General features: G+C 38.0%; 1 protein-coding gene and 1 non-coding gene across 5 annotated transcripts in view; one reads left to right on the top strand and one right to left on the bottom strand.

Annotated features, from left to right (window-relative positions):
• The window catches only part of Prr14l (proline rich 14 like), a 64,950-nt gene that overhangs the window by 26,578 nt on the left and 20,954 nt on the right, over window positions 1-17,418 (top strand). For all 4 annotated transcript variants that reach the window (XM_076838204.2, XM_076838195.2, XM_076838188.2 and 1 more), the window contains 2 exons: window positions 4,401-4,473; window positions 11,548-16,792. In XM_076838204.2, coding sequence (XP_076694319.2) covers window positions 4,413-4,473; window positions 11,548-16,792 — 5,306 coding nt within the window. In that variant the 5' untranslated portion in view covers window positions 4,401-4,412. The remainder of the gene's footprint in view (window positions 1-4,400; window positions 4,474-11,547; window positions 16,793-17,418) is intronic.
• On the bottom strand, window positions 6,790-6,862 carry Trnae-cuc (transfer RNA glutamic acid (anticodon CUC)). The gene has a single exon. It is a non-coding gene; the product is annotated as a tRNA-Glu (tRNA).

Here is a 17,418-nt window from a genome sequence, read left to right as displayed (position 1 = left end):
AATGCAGACAAACATAAGAGGCTATTGCTGTAATCTCAGTGAGAAATGATGAGAAAAATATAAACCATCTGAGAGGTAGAGAGGATGGAGAGCAGAGGACCTATTTGAGAAATATACTGTGAATAAAAATCATACACTTGACTACTGATTAGACATGTGAAAATGGAAAGCCAAAGTCTTTTCTCCCAGTTTCTTCCTTATTTGGGCAGTGGCACTATTGAGCATGGCAGGGCATGCAATAGAAGCATATTGATTTTTTTCTTCAAGGGAAGCTGGGGAAGATGATGAGTTTAGTGTTAAATGGTGCATCTGAGACCTAAAAGGAATCCAAGTGGAGAGTTGCACTAGTCAGTCAGTTGATTCTGTGCTTTTTAGTCTGAAGAAGTTTGCAAGACCATTTCAAAATTGTGTATCTGGCAACCTCACAGAATAGGCATTTTTCCAATTTGGAAAAATGTCATTTTGCATGTTCAGTAAACACTGAAAATACAGAGGTTTAGAGTTAATAAAACATTGTTACTTACTGCCAAACTGACACTAAAGAACGATTTATTTCTAATTTCTGATTTCTTATTTCTTACTACAGTAAGCTAAAGTACACTTTGCAATGGGTTGCTTCCTTACACTTGAAAATTAGTGGTGTGTCTGGGTGTTTAGATCTAGGAATTCCTTTCAGCAGATTTGAAGAGCAAAAGCTGAGAAACAACACCCTTCAGTGGCAGTGGAATGAGAGGTCTGTAGCATCTTTTTTGGTTGTTTTTTTGTTTGTTTGTTTGTTGTTTTTGGCACCAGGAATTGAACCCAAGGGCACTTAACCACTAAGTCACATCCCCATCCTTTTTATTTTTTATTTCAAAACAGGATATCTCACTGAGTTGCTTATAGCCTCACTAAATTGTTGAGACTGGCTTCGAATCTGCAGTCCTCCTGCCTCAGCCTCGCAGGATGCTGGGTATACGGGTGTGCATCACCACATCTGGCTCTCGCACCCTTTTTACCACCAAAGTTCTGTGAAGAAATGCAATTTATGGGGCATCAGAAGGCCAAAACACTTATACTGCTAAACCAAAAAAATAAATGAATCCTCCCAGGGCCAGGACTCTCTTACCTGCCAGGTTGACTGAAGGAAAATTTCACTATTCAGCAAAATGAGACAACAAATTTAATAGTTGGCAGTAAGTCCCATTCAGCAACAACTGAGCATACTGCAAGCCAGACAGCAATGTCATTTTTGTAGAAAGTATAATTACAAGTAAATGTAGGGCTTTTTGTTTGTTAGTTTTTGGTTTTTGTTTTGGTACCAGGGATTGAACTCAGCTGTAATCAACCACTGAGCCACATCCGGAGCCCTATTTTGTATTTTTTTAGAGACAGGGTCTCATTGAATTGCTAAGTGCCTTGTTTTTTGCTGAGGCTGGCTTTGAACTCCTGCCTCAGCCTCCCTAAATAAACATTTTCTTAACCTTTATTTTGAAATAATTTGAGAAGTACAGAAAAGTTGAAAAAATAATACCAAGAATTATCTTCTGCAACTTGCTCACACGTTAATATTTTGCCTCTTTTTCTTTTTTCTGAATAATTTTAGAGTATATTCATAGACATGATGCCTAAATACTTCAATGTATGTTTCCTAGCAAAGACATTCTGTTACCTGACCATAGTGTGGCTGACCAAGTCCTATATCTACTCTACAAATCATATTCAAATTGGGCCAGTTGTCCTATTGCTATCTTTTAATGCTAAGGAAAATAAGATGTTTTTAGTTTTTCTGGGGCAAGATTACTGTGGCATTCAGTTGACATGTCTTGTTTGTCTTTAATCTGGAATAAATAGTTCCTTTGCCCATAATTTTGAAGAGAACAGTTCATTTGTTTTGTACAGTTTCCCTCAGTTTGGGTTTGTGTAATGTTTCCTCCTGATTAGATTCCAGATATGCGTTTTGGGGTCAGGAATACTACAGAAGTGATGTTTGTTCTTCTCAGTGGATCATATCAGGAAGCACATAATGTTGGGATGCCTCATCCCTGAAGAGAAATTTGATGAGTTGGTTTGGTGAGGTCTGTCAGGTTTCTCCATTGTGAAGTTACTATTTTCCTTTTAATAATTGATAAGTTTCTTACGACAACATATTTGAGATTATGAATATTGTTTCTCATTCAAACATTTAGCCACTAGTTTTAGCATTCATTGACATTTGCTTGAGATGATTACTGTGATGGTTGCCAAATTGTTTTCTAATCCCATCATTTCTTCTGTAGTAAGTGTTTTCTCTCTGCCTTTTATGCTTATGATTCATTTTCATTTTGTTTTGAAGTTTATGCTCTTTATAAGTATATTACACACTAAAGTTTCAATAAGTAAAGACTATGAAACTCATAGTCTCATCTCTCATTTCCAATAGTAGTGTTTTATTTTTATTTTTTATTTTATTTTATTTGCCATTGTTTATATCTTTGAAGCTCCTTTCTTGGCTTCTGTTTCTAATTTCCTAATTTCAGAATTTTGCTTAGAGCTCTAATTTTTTTCCCTTTAAATGATAATAAGAATTAAGAGAAAGATTAGTCACGGCAGTGATTTCACTGATCTGTATCTTTTGATGGATGTTGCATCAGAATTTTGTACTTATCAATTAAATCAATGTTTAAAAAAATGTTAGCGTGGTGTGATGGCATATGCCTGTAATCCCAGCGACTCAGGAGACCAAGGGAGGGGACTGCAAATTCGAGACCAGCCTCAGAAATTTAGCAAGGCCCTAAGCAATTTAAGCAAGACTCTGTCTCAAAATTAAAAATAATAATAATAAAAAGGACTGGGAATGTGGCTCAGAGATTGAGCACCCCAGTACCCCTCACCAAAAATGTTTAAGCCTTAGAAGAGGTGGAGAGAAATGACTCAGAAGGAAAGTTAAGCATGCACAGCCATTTGTGGTTGGTCAGAATCTCCCACCCAGTAAACATGATACAGGTTCAGCATCACTTATCTGAAAATCTGAAATCCAAAATGCTTCAAAATCTAAAACTTTCTGAGCATCAACATGATGACTCCAGTGGAAAATTCTACACCTGATCTCATGTGACAGGTCATACTCAAAATGCAGGAACACTAAAAAATAGTTGTATAAAATTATATTCAGTTTGTGTTAAGGTATATGTGAAATATAATAAATTTTATTTTTTAGGCTTGGCTCCCATCCCTGAGATATCACATTATATATATGCAAATATTTCAAAATCTAAAAAATCCTGAAATCTGAGAAATTTCTGTTTCCAAGCATTTCTAATAAGGGATACTCAACATGTACACAGCCCCACTTCCTGAGCTGCAAAGGCATTTGTCACGGTGTGCACATTCTGCCATTGTTCTGTCCCATTTTAAAAATTTCTTCTGCTTTTAAGATGAAGAAAGTTTTTGTTGATTATACTTAAATTTGAGATTCCCTTCAATTTCTACTCCTTGTGACTAATAGCAAATTTCCTGAAGTCGTATGGAAGTCTCTCAGCCAGGCATGGTTGGTACATACCTGTAATTCAAATTGTCATTGATGATGATCCCTTTTCTCTTCCCTTCTGTGATGAGGAAGATTTTAAAAAACAAAGCAAAACTTTCTGAGAGGTTTGAGAAGAATTTTATTTATGATATCTAGAATGGTTAGAGATTGAGATACATCTAATTTTCTGATATTTTCCCCTGAAATAAGATTAAAATTATATTGCAACAATTTGTCTTTTTAATTCAGAAGTTACTTATAGGGTTTTGTTTGCATCTGTAATTTGGCCTTTTTTACCTATTATTATTCAGACTTGAAAAACTTGACTGATTTTGCTTGCTTTCTTTCTTTCTTTTTTTTTTTTTTTTGAGAGAGAGAGAGAGAGAGAATTTTAATATTTATTTTTTTAGCTATTGACGGACACAGCATCATTGTTTGTATGTGGTGCTGAGGATGGAACCCAGAGCGCACGCATGCCAGGCGAGCGCGCTACCGCTTGAGCCACATCCCCAGCCCTTGACTGATTTTTCAAGTTTGAATTCTAGAGAAGTAAAAGTTTGCATTGAATTTACTTAAATTTGAGGTTTCCTTCAGTTCCTAATCTTTGTGACTGCTAGCAGATTTCCTGAAGTCTCAGCCAGGTGGAATGGTGCACACCTATAATCCCAGCTAGCTATTCTGGAGGCTGAGGTAGGAGGATCACAAGTTCAAGGCTAGCCCAGGCAATTTAGCAAGTCTTATCTCAAAAGTTTAAAAAAAAAAAAAAAGGAGGGGGTGGACTGGGGCTGTGCTTGCCTAACTTGCAAGCACCTGAATTCAGTCCCCAGAACCACAACAAAAAGTTTCTCAAAGAATAATATTCGTAATTTCATGTATCTGAATGTTCTCTGACTCCTGGATTTTCTTACTGTAGGAGGACCTCCTGATGCAGAACAGCAAAGAACTTTTACATGCAGACTTCCCTGAAGATTTTCTAAGGCGCAAAGGTATCTATTTCTCTGAATTGTTTCCTTTTCCCACTTACTACACATAGTGTTTTAGTTCACATTTCCATTTTGTATTCAGAACACAAAGGCTATAGGTCCCTGCTAGTTGCAGGATGACTTAGCTATAGAAATATTGCCCATGAATGTACCTGACTGAACATACCTATTATCAGGCAGTGCCTTACTTTTTATGAAAGTTTGATTCCCTTTTATTTTTCCTTAAAGTCTTTTATTTAATTTTATATAATCAAATATAATATATTTCCTTGTTTAGAAGGATGAACTGGGACAGGGGAGAAATCCATCCTGAATTGTTCAGCACATGGTGGTTCTCTGGGGTAGGTATGAGAGGAAACATTCACTTGGGTCACCTTGAGAATTTTCAAGTCAGTTCTATTTTTGTTATTTCATTTTGCTTCTCAAAACAGTGGCTGAGTTTAGGCATCTGAAGGATTACTTCTACATTGATTGGTGGGTGATCAAGAAGGAAGCTAAGATCCAACGGAGGGTATCTGAATAGAGATTCTCCTCCTATTGCCACCCATAGGCCAAAAATAATCTTAAGAGAGGACTGTCATACCAGAACCTCAAAAAGCCGGTGGAGGTGGGGCGGGCAGGGAATAAGTATGTTAAAGAATATAAAAATTTTGTTACTGTAATATAATGCTAGATTTGACTCTCACCACCTTTATAAGTCTGTACAAAAAAGAAGCATTTGTCCTGGTTTATCACCCTGCTTCCTACTGCTACATATTTTCTCTGTGGCTCAAAGACTTGACTGTCCAGTATGTGTTAAAGGACACTGCTCTAAAAAGAGAAATACTGTTTTGTCTATAAGTTTCACAGTGTTTTTAGGGCTTACAGGGGATTCAGTATAGTGACCCCCAACTCATCCCTAAGATCTTTTCATGGGGATTCCAGTATGACTTAATCTTTGGCATTTTTTCACCCACATCCTTCCATAAGATTTATGTTGTTTGTGTTGAACTGCACTTTCATTTAACACTAAATGACCTTTTTTTAAGAAAAAATATTTTTTAGACATTTATTTTGTTCATTTATTTATATGGAGTGCTGAGGATTGAACTCAGTGCCTCACATATGATAGGCAAGCGCTCTACCACTAAGCTACAGCCGCAGCTCCTAAATGACCTTTTAGAAGAACCTGAGTTGTGTCCTTTAAGGGCTGAAGCTATACCTCATTGGTAGAACATTTGCTTAACATGTGCAACATCCTGGGTCAATCCCCAGTACCACACGCTGAAAATAATAAATAAATAAATAGATAGATAGATAAATAAATAAATAATCTGCCAGTGATGCACCTGTAATCCCAGCTATTCAGGAAGATGAGGCCGTAGGATTTCAAGTTTGAGGCCAGTGTGAGCAACTTAGCCAGACCCTTTTTCAAAATAAAAGATACTGGGGATGTAGCTCAGTCATAGTGTCCTTGGGTTCAATCCCTCCATTACTCAAAAAGGGGAAAAAAAAACAAAACAAAAACTGTCCTTTCAGACTTACATAGCTACTCTAAACCAAAAAGCTAAAAAGTTAATTCACATAGGACATAGATACAAGTGTCCACAGATAAACTACTCAGATGTACTTTTCTCCTTTTTTGGTACTGGGGATTGAATCCAGGGGCACTTTACCACTGAGCTACATCCTCATCCCTTTTTATTTTTGATTTTGCGGGAAAGTCTTGCTAAGTCATTAGAGCTTTGGTAAATTACTGAGTCTGGCCTTGAATTTGTAATCCTCTTGCCTCAGCCTGGGATTACAGGTGTGCTCCACCACACCAAGTTCTTCCCAGTGCCATTTTTCTTCCTGTTCCACTGCTGTTTTGTTTTTTTTTTTCCTTGCTTTTTTTTCAGTACTGGGAATTAAACCCAGTGTTTAATACATGCTAGGTGAGCATTCTACCACTGAGCTACATCCCCAGACCACTATTTTTTTTTTAATATCTTTATTTTACTTATTTATTTTATGTGGTACTGAGGCTTGAACCCAGTGCCTCATATGTGCGAGGCAAGTGCTTTGCCCCTGAGCCACAACCCCAGCCCCACTATTCTTCTTTATAATACTACTAGTAGTAGTAGTAGTAGTGAGGATTGAACCCAGGGAAACTTTACCATTGAGCTGTATTCCTAGTCCTTTTTTTATTTTTTGAGTCAAGGTCTTATTAATTTGTTGAAGCTGGCCTTGAACTTATGGTCCCTCTGCTTCAGTCTCCCAAATCACTGAGGCTACAGATGTGTGCCACTCACCGTTTTTTTGTTTTTGTTTTTGTTTTTTTGGGTTTTTTTTGGTGGTTCCTTGAGGTGCTGGGGATTGAACCCAGGGCCTTGTGCATGAGAGGCAAGCACTCTACCAACTGAGCTATATCTCCAGCACCACCATTCTTTTAAATGACTTAAACTGACAAAATCAGTCATTTGATTTCCCCAACTCACCCCCAAAGCCATGTGTAAGGTTTTCTGTTTGATATGGGGGAGCTTAAAATCAGCAACTCTACTGGAATCTTTAATAGCCTCAGTATAATATGTATTAATTCAGTCTTCCAGGAATCTTCCAAGGTATTCCGTATTACACACAAGAAAGCAAACTTAGCTACCCAAAGTCACAGATTGTCATAGCAAGGCAGAGAGGAAAGTTTTGTGAAGGCAAGTTTATGAATACCTCAAGTCTGGGGGATGCAAGAAGTATTTACAACCACCATGGATTTGACTTAACCAGATGTACATTATCTTTGATAGTGTTATCAGCATTTCAGCTTGCTTTGCCATGGTCAAGGTCATGCATCTGCTGCCTCATTATTTACTATGAAGTTGAAAATTAAATGATGCTTCTTAGAAATCTACTTCTTGTATTCTTTCTTCAGGGGCCCCACTGCCAAAATTTGTATTCTGCCCAAGTTGGTTCTCTCTTTTTTTTCCTTCCTTTTTTTCAGGAGGGTTGGAGTGGGATGCTGGGGATTGAAGCCAGGTCCTTGAGTATGCTAAGCAGATGCTGTACCATTGATCTATACCCCCAGCCAGGTATTTCCCTTTTTTAATTATTTATTTATTTTTTAAACTATATCTCCAGCACTATTTATCTTATTTTGAGACAGAGCCTTGCTAATTGCCCAGGCTGCCCTTGAATTTGTGATTCTTTTGCCTCAGCCTCCCAAGTAACTGGGATTACAGGTGTGTGCCACCCCCACCCAACTCCCACAGTCCCCTTTCAGGGCATTCCCCTGATAATCTTAACTTTTCTTAAGTGTTCCACTACCTGCCAGTAGTGCCACAGGCTGGGAACCAAGCTTTTTTAACACATAGGTCTTTGGAGAATATATAAGATTCAAACTATAGAACTTCTCATTTTATCTGTTGATATTTATGTCTAACCTATGTTAGTATCTTGACAATGTAGCAATATAGTAAGCTTTGAAATCAGGAAGTCTAAGTCTACTTACCTTATTCTTTTTAAAGATTGTTTTGGGTGTTTTATTCTACTTGAATTTTCCTATGAATTTTAGAATTAGCTTGCCAACTCCTGCAAATGTGAATATTTTTTAGATATAGAGCTAGAAGTCCATGATCATCTCAAGCTGAGTAACATAACTCACAGAATGTTAATTTCATTCTCCAGGGTTCAAATACTTTTTTTTTTTTTTTTATTGTACTGAGGATTGAACCCAGGGGCACTCTACGCTGAGCTACATCCCCAGCCCTTTTTATTGTTTTATTTTAAAACAGGGTCTCATTAAGTTGCTGAGAATCTTGCCAAGTTCCAGAGGCTGGCCTCAAACTTGCCATTCTCTTGCTTCAGCTTCCCGAGTCACTGGGATTATAGGTGTGTGCCACCATTCCTGGCTGCTTGTTCCTAATACTTGTGATAGCTTCCCTGATCTTCCAACTCTTCCTTCAACTAGAGTGTAACCTACAACAATCATTAAAATTCCATTACTGTTCTTCCAGTTTCATGGAAGTAATTATTTTTTTCTTTATTTTTCATTATTTATTTACTTCTGTAATAAGGTTTTATGTTGCCCACGCTAGTCTTGAACTTTTGGTCTCAAGTGATCCTCCTGCCTCAGTCTCCCAAGTAGCTGGGACTGTAGTTCTGTGCCTAGTAGAAGTGGTATATTAAATAATTGAGAAATAGGGCTGGGGTTGTGGCTCAGCGGTAGAGCACTTGCTGAGCGCATGTGAGGCCGCGGGTTTGATCCTCAGCACCACATATAAATAAATAAAATAAACATATTGTGTCCAACTACAACTAAAAGAAATATTTTAAAAAAGAAAAATTAAAAATAAATAATTGAGAAATAGTATTACTGAGAGTTGTTTTTTTAATTAAAAAAGTTTTTTTTTGTTTTTTAGTTGTTTTTGGACCTTTATATGCTGTGCTAAGAATTAAACCCAGTGACTCACACATGGTAGGCAAGTGCTACATCACTGAGCTATAACCCCAGCCCATACAGAGGTCCTGATAATAGAGCTTGTATGTAAGGGAGTAGGAGTTCCAAGGAATAATAAAAATGGCTAGCATTAACCGAACATGTCCTCTCTGACACTTTTGAGAGTACATATATTAATTCTTGTAATCTTCATAATAATTCCATACAGTATGTGAGTCTTTATCCATGTATTACAGAGACCAGGTCAGTGTTCCCTAGACTTTTGAAAACTTTGTAATAAAAATAAATTACCTCAAACTCTCCTTTAAAGTTCTCTGAAATTTCAAAATACATGATTAAAAATAAGTCAAAAGAATGGGATTAGTGTAATTTTGCTTTGCAACTTTATACAACCCTTCTTTCCCACCTCGCCTTCAGCTACATCGCCTGGGAAGTGGTGGTTCTCTGCCTCCTCCCTAAAACTCTTCACTTAAGTTAAGAATCAGTATTCTTCTGCAGGTAGTGGCTCTGAGGGAGAGTCTCACCTAAAGTGCCTTGCATAAAGTAAATCAACTGTAAACAGTTTGGGGATGGATAAAGAGTTTTACAATGTTCTTGAGCAGATATAGTGAGGTACAGCTAGGATGGTGTGGAACAAATGGTTTAATGAATGGTATAGCATACAGTAGAAGGATAAAATACAACCATTTGGAGTACTCATGTTAAGAAATTCATGAGTAGAGTAGCATTTTCTGCTGTGATAAAATAGACTAGTTTCACGGTAATAAATATTGTGTGGGAAATTAGGATTTCAAGTCTGCCTTTTGTTGATTACTGGTATCTGTGCAACCTTATGGAATTTAGTATATATTTATCCATCTAGTATTTGCTTACTCCAGATATTTTGGGGGACTAGAGATGTAGTTGAATGGTACAGTGCTTGCCTAACATGCTCAAAGTCCTAGGTTTGGTCCCCAGCACTGCAAAAACTTTTTTTAAGTGGTGCCAGGAGTTCTCATATGTTTAACATATCCTCTACCACTGAGTTACATCCCTAGCCCAGACTCCAAATATATAAGTACTGTTCCAAGCCTAGTTATTATCAATTGACTACTCTTAGGTGCAGTAAAATAAGGAATCAAAAAGAAAAGCCATCTTTTCTTTATATGGCAAGCACTGTACCAGGTGGTGTTTTACATGTATTATTTACTTCAGTCCTGCGTATAGCAATGAGGTAAGTGTACTAACAATGCTTTTTACAAAGGAGGAAACTTGAGACCCAGAGAGGTAAGTTATCATAGAGTCAAGGGGCTTCAAAGACATCCATAGCTCTTTCTTAGTAATTGCTGTTCTTGGTACTTATTGAGAAATGAGTAGGGAAGCCTAGGAATTCACTGTTAATAACATTTGCTGATATGACCTAACTCTATACATTCATTAATTCTACAAATATTCATTGAGTGTTGTTATATATCAGGCATTATACTGGCCAACAAGGAAGAGGAGAGAACAAACCCAACATAATCTTTATCCGAATACAGTGGGGGTTTTTGTTTGTTTGTTTTTGTTTTTGTTTTTTTGTGGTGCTGGGAATTGAACCCAAAGCCTTGTGCATGTGAGTCTAGCAGTCTACCAACTGAGCTATATCCCCAGCCCTAGAGTTTTTATTTTAGTGGGAATTCGATCTTTAAATTGATTTTTTTTTTTTTTTGCTTTATTGGTTTAGCATAGGTATGTTGTGTGCAGATCTGATGCATATACACAAATCTGTGTGTGTGTGTGTGTGTGTAGCTTTGGATTTGTTTTCTAAAAGGGGAAGAAAGATGAAAATGTATATATATTGTGTGTAGATTATTAATAAATTTGAGGAACTACATTGTACTGCACCCTATACCTAGGATTTCAGAGAAAGTGTGTATATTGAAACTTCTTTATGAATTGATCTGACATTCTGCTAAGAAATATTTTTCTCTTTTAAATGTTTCATAATAGAAATTTTCAAACTTATTCATAAATAGAAAGCATATACTAAATCTCCATGTGCCTGTCACTCAGCTTCAATAATTATCATCTCCATTATATACAGAGACAGTTATTGTAGGTAATTGGGTTCAAAATTATTCAATTTATACATCAATCTTTTTAACAGTTTTTGTTTTGTTTTTGTGGTACTAGGGGTTGAACCCAGGGATGCCCTACCACTTAGCTAAATCTGCAGCCCTTTTTATTTTTTATTTTGAAACTAGCCTCAAACTTGTGATTCTCCTGTCTCAAACTGGCCTGTAGCTTGATTAGAGGTGTGCACCACCACACTCTAGTATATGTTGTTTTATGCATAACTTTTTTTTAAAGAGTAATTTTATCTGTAATGCATCTAAGTCCAAGTAAGAAGATAGTCATCTAATGATATAAGCTATTATATTGTGAATCTGTTCTATTAGTATTTTAAAATGGAAACTTCTTAAGATTCTGAATTAGGCATGTGTGTCTTTATGTTGTATTTAATTGTCCAGCATTAATTGCTGAATGCTAAGTAACATTTAGAGAAAGTCATTTTGATGGTATGGCACACTAATTTGTGACTCTCTTTTTTTGAATCGGGTATTGTTGCCATTGGTTGCATGATTCATTAAGGTAAAGCAATTTTTTTTATGATTGCATACTGTTTTTAATTTATTTCTCTTGTGCAGAAGGAAAAGTATGGATTACAACTGAAACTCCACTGAAATCTATTAAAGATGTACAAGGTATGAAGGTCAATAGGACTAAGACGGATAATAATGAAGGACACAAGAATGGCCATGTGAGTAAAGGTCTCTCAGCTGGGTGCAGCGAATACCCAGAAGTAGACAAAATCATGACCAGTGGTGAGGTTTCAGAAACCAGAACATTAGTTTCCTTAGAGCCCTTAACCTTTGTGGACCCTGGATTAACAGAAGCAACTCCTAAAGAAAAAGAATGTGGAGAATTAAAAACTTGTCCTTCTTGGTTGTCATTATTACCAGGGAACAGTGCCATTTCCAAAGTGGACAGTGGGAAAGAAGAATTGTGTAAATTAAGCCTTGTCTGTGAAGCAGATGACAATCACCAACAAAGTCTGGGCCACCATAATGAAAACTGCTGTTCTACATACGATAGTTCCACAGCTATGGGAAATGTAGATGCTGTAAAACCCTTGGAAGAAAATTATGAAATTTCACATTTCACACCAAGTTTGTCTGATCCAGAATCCAGAACAACATCCTTAGAAAAATGTGGTTTTGAAAGCTATGGTTTGTTGAAGAGATTTGCTGAAAAGACAGACAGTTCCTATTTTTATGAGGATGATCAAAGCAAGAACTTGGCTTCTAGAGGAGAAAGTGAAGAACAACTTTTAAATCCCAGGAGTGAAAGAGATGAACTCTTTCTTATTAAATCCAGGCAACCAGAAAAGGATGCCAGTAATTATTGTTCTGGAGAAAAAGAGACTGTTAATTCCCCGAAAGAAAATATCCACAATAACTGTTGCATTCAAGGTAGAACCCATACAGACAGCTCTAGTTCTTTAATGCCCAAGGCTTTTACTGAAACCACAGAAATAATGTTTAAAAAAAATGATTTGAAAATCACTTCAGATATTCAGGGTAGCTTTACAAACCCTGAGGACCATAAAGAAACTGTTAGTAATATGAAGCATCCAGGTGGACACTCTGAAGAAAGCAGTTTTTCTTCCTTGGTGCAGAATGAAGAGCCAGAACAGACAACCACTAAAGAATCCAGTTTATTAAGTGAAAAGGTTTATAGTAAAGACTCTGACTCCTTAGTCAGCGTCCAGAGAAATCTGGAAGGTGACACCCAGTTAAATGAAGCATCATGTACTGATTTTCTGTCCAAAAGAAAATGTCGTATGACTTTATTGCCAAAAGATGAGATAAGTTCTGTATGTAATGAAGTATCAAAACCCAAGAAAGATATTGTTCAGTTACCACCATCTCTAGAATTGGATTATAGATCTGAGACAGAAAAAGCTATACAGACCTCACATAACAATAGTTCACATTTAGATGAACAGAGTATTGCCCATGAGATGAGTGAATCTTCTGATACCAACAAATTGGTTGTAAACAAAGTAGAAAATGAATGTGTTTTAAATCAAGTGTCCCTTAATTCTCAAGACCATGTGAAGTTGCCAACCAACTCCCTACTAAATATAAACAGAGAGATGCCTTTAGCCACAAGCAAAGATGCCCAACAGAGCCAACATCCTCCATTAGAGAATGGAAGATCTGTTATTGCTGATGCTCAAATCATTCCCATTACAACAAAAATGAAAGACTTCTCTCCACTAGTTGAAAAAACATGTGGTGCCTCTTCAAACAGTCCTACCTTAAACGTCAACCCAGGAAGCCTAGAAAGAAGAAAAGAAATGACTGACTCGGGAACAGAAGATCTACATCCTAGGTTCCTCCCAAGTACAAAAGAAGAATCTGGCTTTCCTCAAGATGTTTCTGTCACAGAATGTCAAAATGTTCAATCTCAGGATATCCTCAGCTGTCATTGTATAAGAAGCAATGCATCAGAAGATAACATGTGTTTTGCTTATGCTTCTTTTGAACCCAACAAAATCATCCTGAACTCTTCTGTTACAAAATGTGAAGATGGGTTTCTGCATAATGATCACCACTCCCAAGGAATAGAAGACTCCATGGAAAATAGTACCTGTAAATTGAGTTGTACATCAGAAGAGAGTGAACTTGATAGGAGAGAAATTAAAGGTAGACTTCTGGGAATTAAGATCAGAAATAAAGTGACAGCAGGAGTGTCAGATAGTGGAGCTTCAAACATAACCATTCACACCATCAGTCACATCAAACCCAATGAGGAAGGACTAGATGGAAAAGAAACAGATATACCCAAAGAGACAGTGTTTTATAAATATAACATCTCTGATTGTGCTACAGGAGAACTAAATCAATCTGCAAACATTCCAAGTCCTGAAACATTGTTGGACAAGGCTTCTACTATTATGTTCTCCAGTTTTAAGAATATGAACCAAACAATTGAAACTCTGGATCAGAAGATAAGTGAAGTCCTTGACTGCCACAGTAACCAAAACAGACCAAATGAGTACAGAGATGAAAATAAATCAGCTGAGGAGGCACGAGATAGTAACCACAGAGAGACCAACATAGATTCTAACAGAGAGGAAAATCATAACAAAAAAGACCTGATAGCCAGTTCAAGCAGTAATAACTCACTGTCTTATGATAGTCCAAAAGAAGGTGATTCAAAAGGAGTCTTTGAAAATATTTCTGGCTCTGCAGAGTTCACAGATGATATCATAGACTTGGTCAATGCTGACTATAATAAAAAGCCTATGGAAGGCATGGTGGACATGAAAGCATTCAGTACACTTAGTGGTGGTGTAAGGCAAGATACACTGGCATCCCATAAAACCTCAAGGAGTACCTCCTCTCAGAGAGGAGAACTGAATGCCACATTTATAGGAACAATTAAACAGGACTCATATCTTCCAAATGCTGCTGCTTCTCCAGTGGAATCCCTTGAAATGAAAAAATCATGTGAGGAGAAAGTATGCAGATCTTTAAAAGACTGTGAAATGGAAGAGTATTCAGATTCTTGTGCTCAGGATATGGAGTCAGTTGCAGATCATGAACCAAATATAAAAATACTGGGTAGAATAAACATGTCTTTAAATTATATTTGTCATGAACACCAAGGTAAAGGAACATCTCTGAAAGAAACACAAGGAATAACCGAAGGATCAGGACTAGAATTAAATTCTGTATTATGCAAGAAAATGCCCTTTGAAATTTCCTCAAAAGATTTGATGTTTTCTAGATGCCAAGATGAGACCTGTGTATCCCCAGGGAGCATGAAATCGATTGAGATAATGTCTTTATGTCTGTCTGCTCGAGAAAATTCAGAAACTGATACTAAGATTAAAAAAACTGACTTGAAAAATCTCTTCACACCAAATGAGAGTGAAATGCTGTATGAAACTATGGAAGACTGCACAGTCCTGCTTGAGATGAAGGAGGGAGCTCTGAGGGATATGAGTAATCCTAGTGAAAGAGAGAGTATGCAGATCAGTGTGAAAAATAATATTTGCAAAGATTATCACTCTCAGGAGAATTCTACTGATAGACATTCACCTTTGGCAGCAGAAACAGCAACTAAAGTGAATAGAGAGGAAACTGAAGATCCTTTGAGAGATACATTTGGTCACTTACCTGTCGGGGAGGAATCTAAAGAGATGATTACCATAAAAGGTGGTAATAGTGCTAATTTGAGCAAGACCCACTTGAAATGCCAGAGCATGCATGCTGATGCTGAAAAACAACAAAGCCAGTGGGTCTTGGACTATATGTTGCCAAAGGAAGAGAAACAAGTACATCAAAAAGGAACACATATGGTTTTGGAACAACGCGAATCATCTAATATGTTGGCTTATGTGGTGAAAAATAAGAACCAACCTAAGGCTAACAAAAATGAGTCTACCATGATTCAAGAAATCACCCTATCAAAGCCAACCAAGGGCAACATTGCCAGACAGTTTCAGAGGTTGGGAGACCCTGAAAAGGAGGAAAGCTTATGTCATCCATTAAAGAAGGACATTGAGTTGTGCACAGGTCCATGCCTTCCTGATGCCCCTCAGAAAGCACAAGACCCCAGGTCTGCTGGGTATGATCAATTACATGGTGCCTTTGTGAACATTTCCTGTCAGAAAGGAATGCTTCCCTTAAAGAAGCAGCCCCATAGAACATGTAAGAGAGTTGCCTGTCAGGAGCCAGTCAGCATGAAGAGGAAAATAAGTAAAATCAGAAGTTCTGCCTTCGGAAAGAGTTCCTCTGATCCCATCCCCACAAAAGCACACAGACTTCTCAGCTCATGTGCTGCATCTGCTTCTGCACGATTGGAATCCAAAACAGTACCTACCAAGAGCTTGCTTAGCCACATACCAAAGCAGAGGACTGTTCCATTCCATCCCTTGAGGAGCCTGAATTATAGAAAGCCTACCAAAGAATTAGCCTTACTAAACAAGCTGTCCATCCTTGCCTCCAAACTAGCCCCAGCCATAAAAACCCAGAAACTCAGAAATCGGCGATGTTCCTCTGCACTTCTTCCAGTGGCTAAAAGCTACAAACGCCTCAGATACAAAAGGCTTCTAGATGGATTTTCATATAATGCAATGCAGCTGAATCCACATTTGGCAGCTAGTGGATGGAACAAGAGGCCCGACAGTAAGCCCTTGGAACTTCATTCTCTTGAAGCCATCAAAAGGAGCTTCATAGATTTGAGCAACAAGATGCCATCATTGCTGTTTGGTTCTGAAATCCTCCCAGTTTCTTTTCATGTGAAACTAGTCCCTGATTACATGACTGAATCCTCACGGACTTTTCCTGAGCACTGTGCTCCAGCAAGGCTTGCCTTAGGAGAGGCCCCCCAGTGCCCATCTCAACCTCCCAAGTGGACCTTTTCTTTTTTCTTGTCCCACAGTTGCCCTGGGATGGCCACATTCAGGGAAGATACTGGCCTCCGTAGTCAGGCACACACTCAGGCTTCTCAACAGACTCTAGCTCCTCTCCAAGACTATGGAGGCTCTTCCATAGTCCAGACCAGAGCAGACTGCTCTGTCCTTGGCCTTCACACACTTCTTGCACTTTGTTCCCCGGGATGTTACCGAATCTGGACAAAAAAACGGAGCTTTTCTAGTCACATGCCTACCATGCAGAGGCTCTTCATGACCCAGTTTACACAGGGCTTGAAAGGGTTAAAGTCTCCAGCCTCCGTAGCAGACAAGGTCTTCTGTTCTCTGCCCTACTCTGTGGGTAGGGTATTATCCATTTGGAGCCAGCATGGGCCTTCCTCCTGCTCCTTCGAAATCTCTGCTCTCCATTCCAAGCGACCACCAAGTCTGGGCACCATAAGCAGGTAATATCTGTCCCTTGTTCTTTAAAAATGTCCCGTCTTTGCTTCCTCCCACTGAGGAGAGAAAAGGAACTTTTGGCAAGGCCATTTTCAGTCGTCTCTGTATCTGCACTTGAGGTTTATTTTGGCAGATCTCTGATGAGAAAAATCCAACAGTACTTCTTAGGTGTGGATACCCATAATTGTCATATAGAATCTGTATCTGTATTCTGGTCATTCTTTTTTCTGTTCATTTTATTCTTCAAACCATCAGTCTTTGAATCTCTTCTTTTATCATCATGCCCCCAGTTTACAAAGACCATATGGTCATTACAAGTGAAAGACTGTAAATAGTCACAATGGCTTGTAACTGTATCTTTGTCAGAAAGCATATATATAGCAGCATCTAACTCAGTTTTAGGCATGTAAGAATACAGAATAAGTACTTCTTTTTTTTTTTTTTTTTTCCCTTGGTATTGGGAATTGAACTCAGGGACACTCAACCACAGAGCCACATCCCCAGCCCTATTTTGTATTTTAATTAGAGACGGGGTCTCACTGAGTTCCTTAGTGCCTCGATAAATTGCTGAGACTGTCTTTGAACTCGTGGTCCTCCTGTCTCAGCCTCCTGAGCCACCGGGATTACAGGC

This window comes from Callospermophilus lateralis, chromosome 1, assembly GCF_048772815.1.
Source record: "Callospermophilus lateralis isolate mCalLat2 chromosome 1, mCalLat2.hap1, whole genome shotgun sequence".
NCBI classification, from domain to species: Eukaryota; Metazoa; Chordata; class Mammalia; order Rodentia; family Sciuridae; genus Callospermophilus; species Callospermophilus lateralis.
The sequence above is the reverse complement of the archived record's forward strand: the minus strand, read 5'-3'. Positions and strand labels throughout refer to the sequence as shown.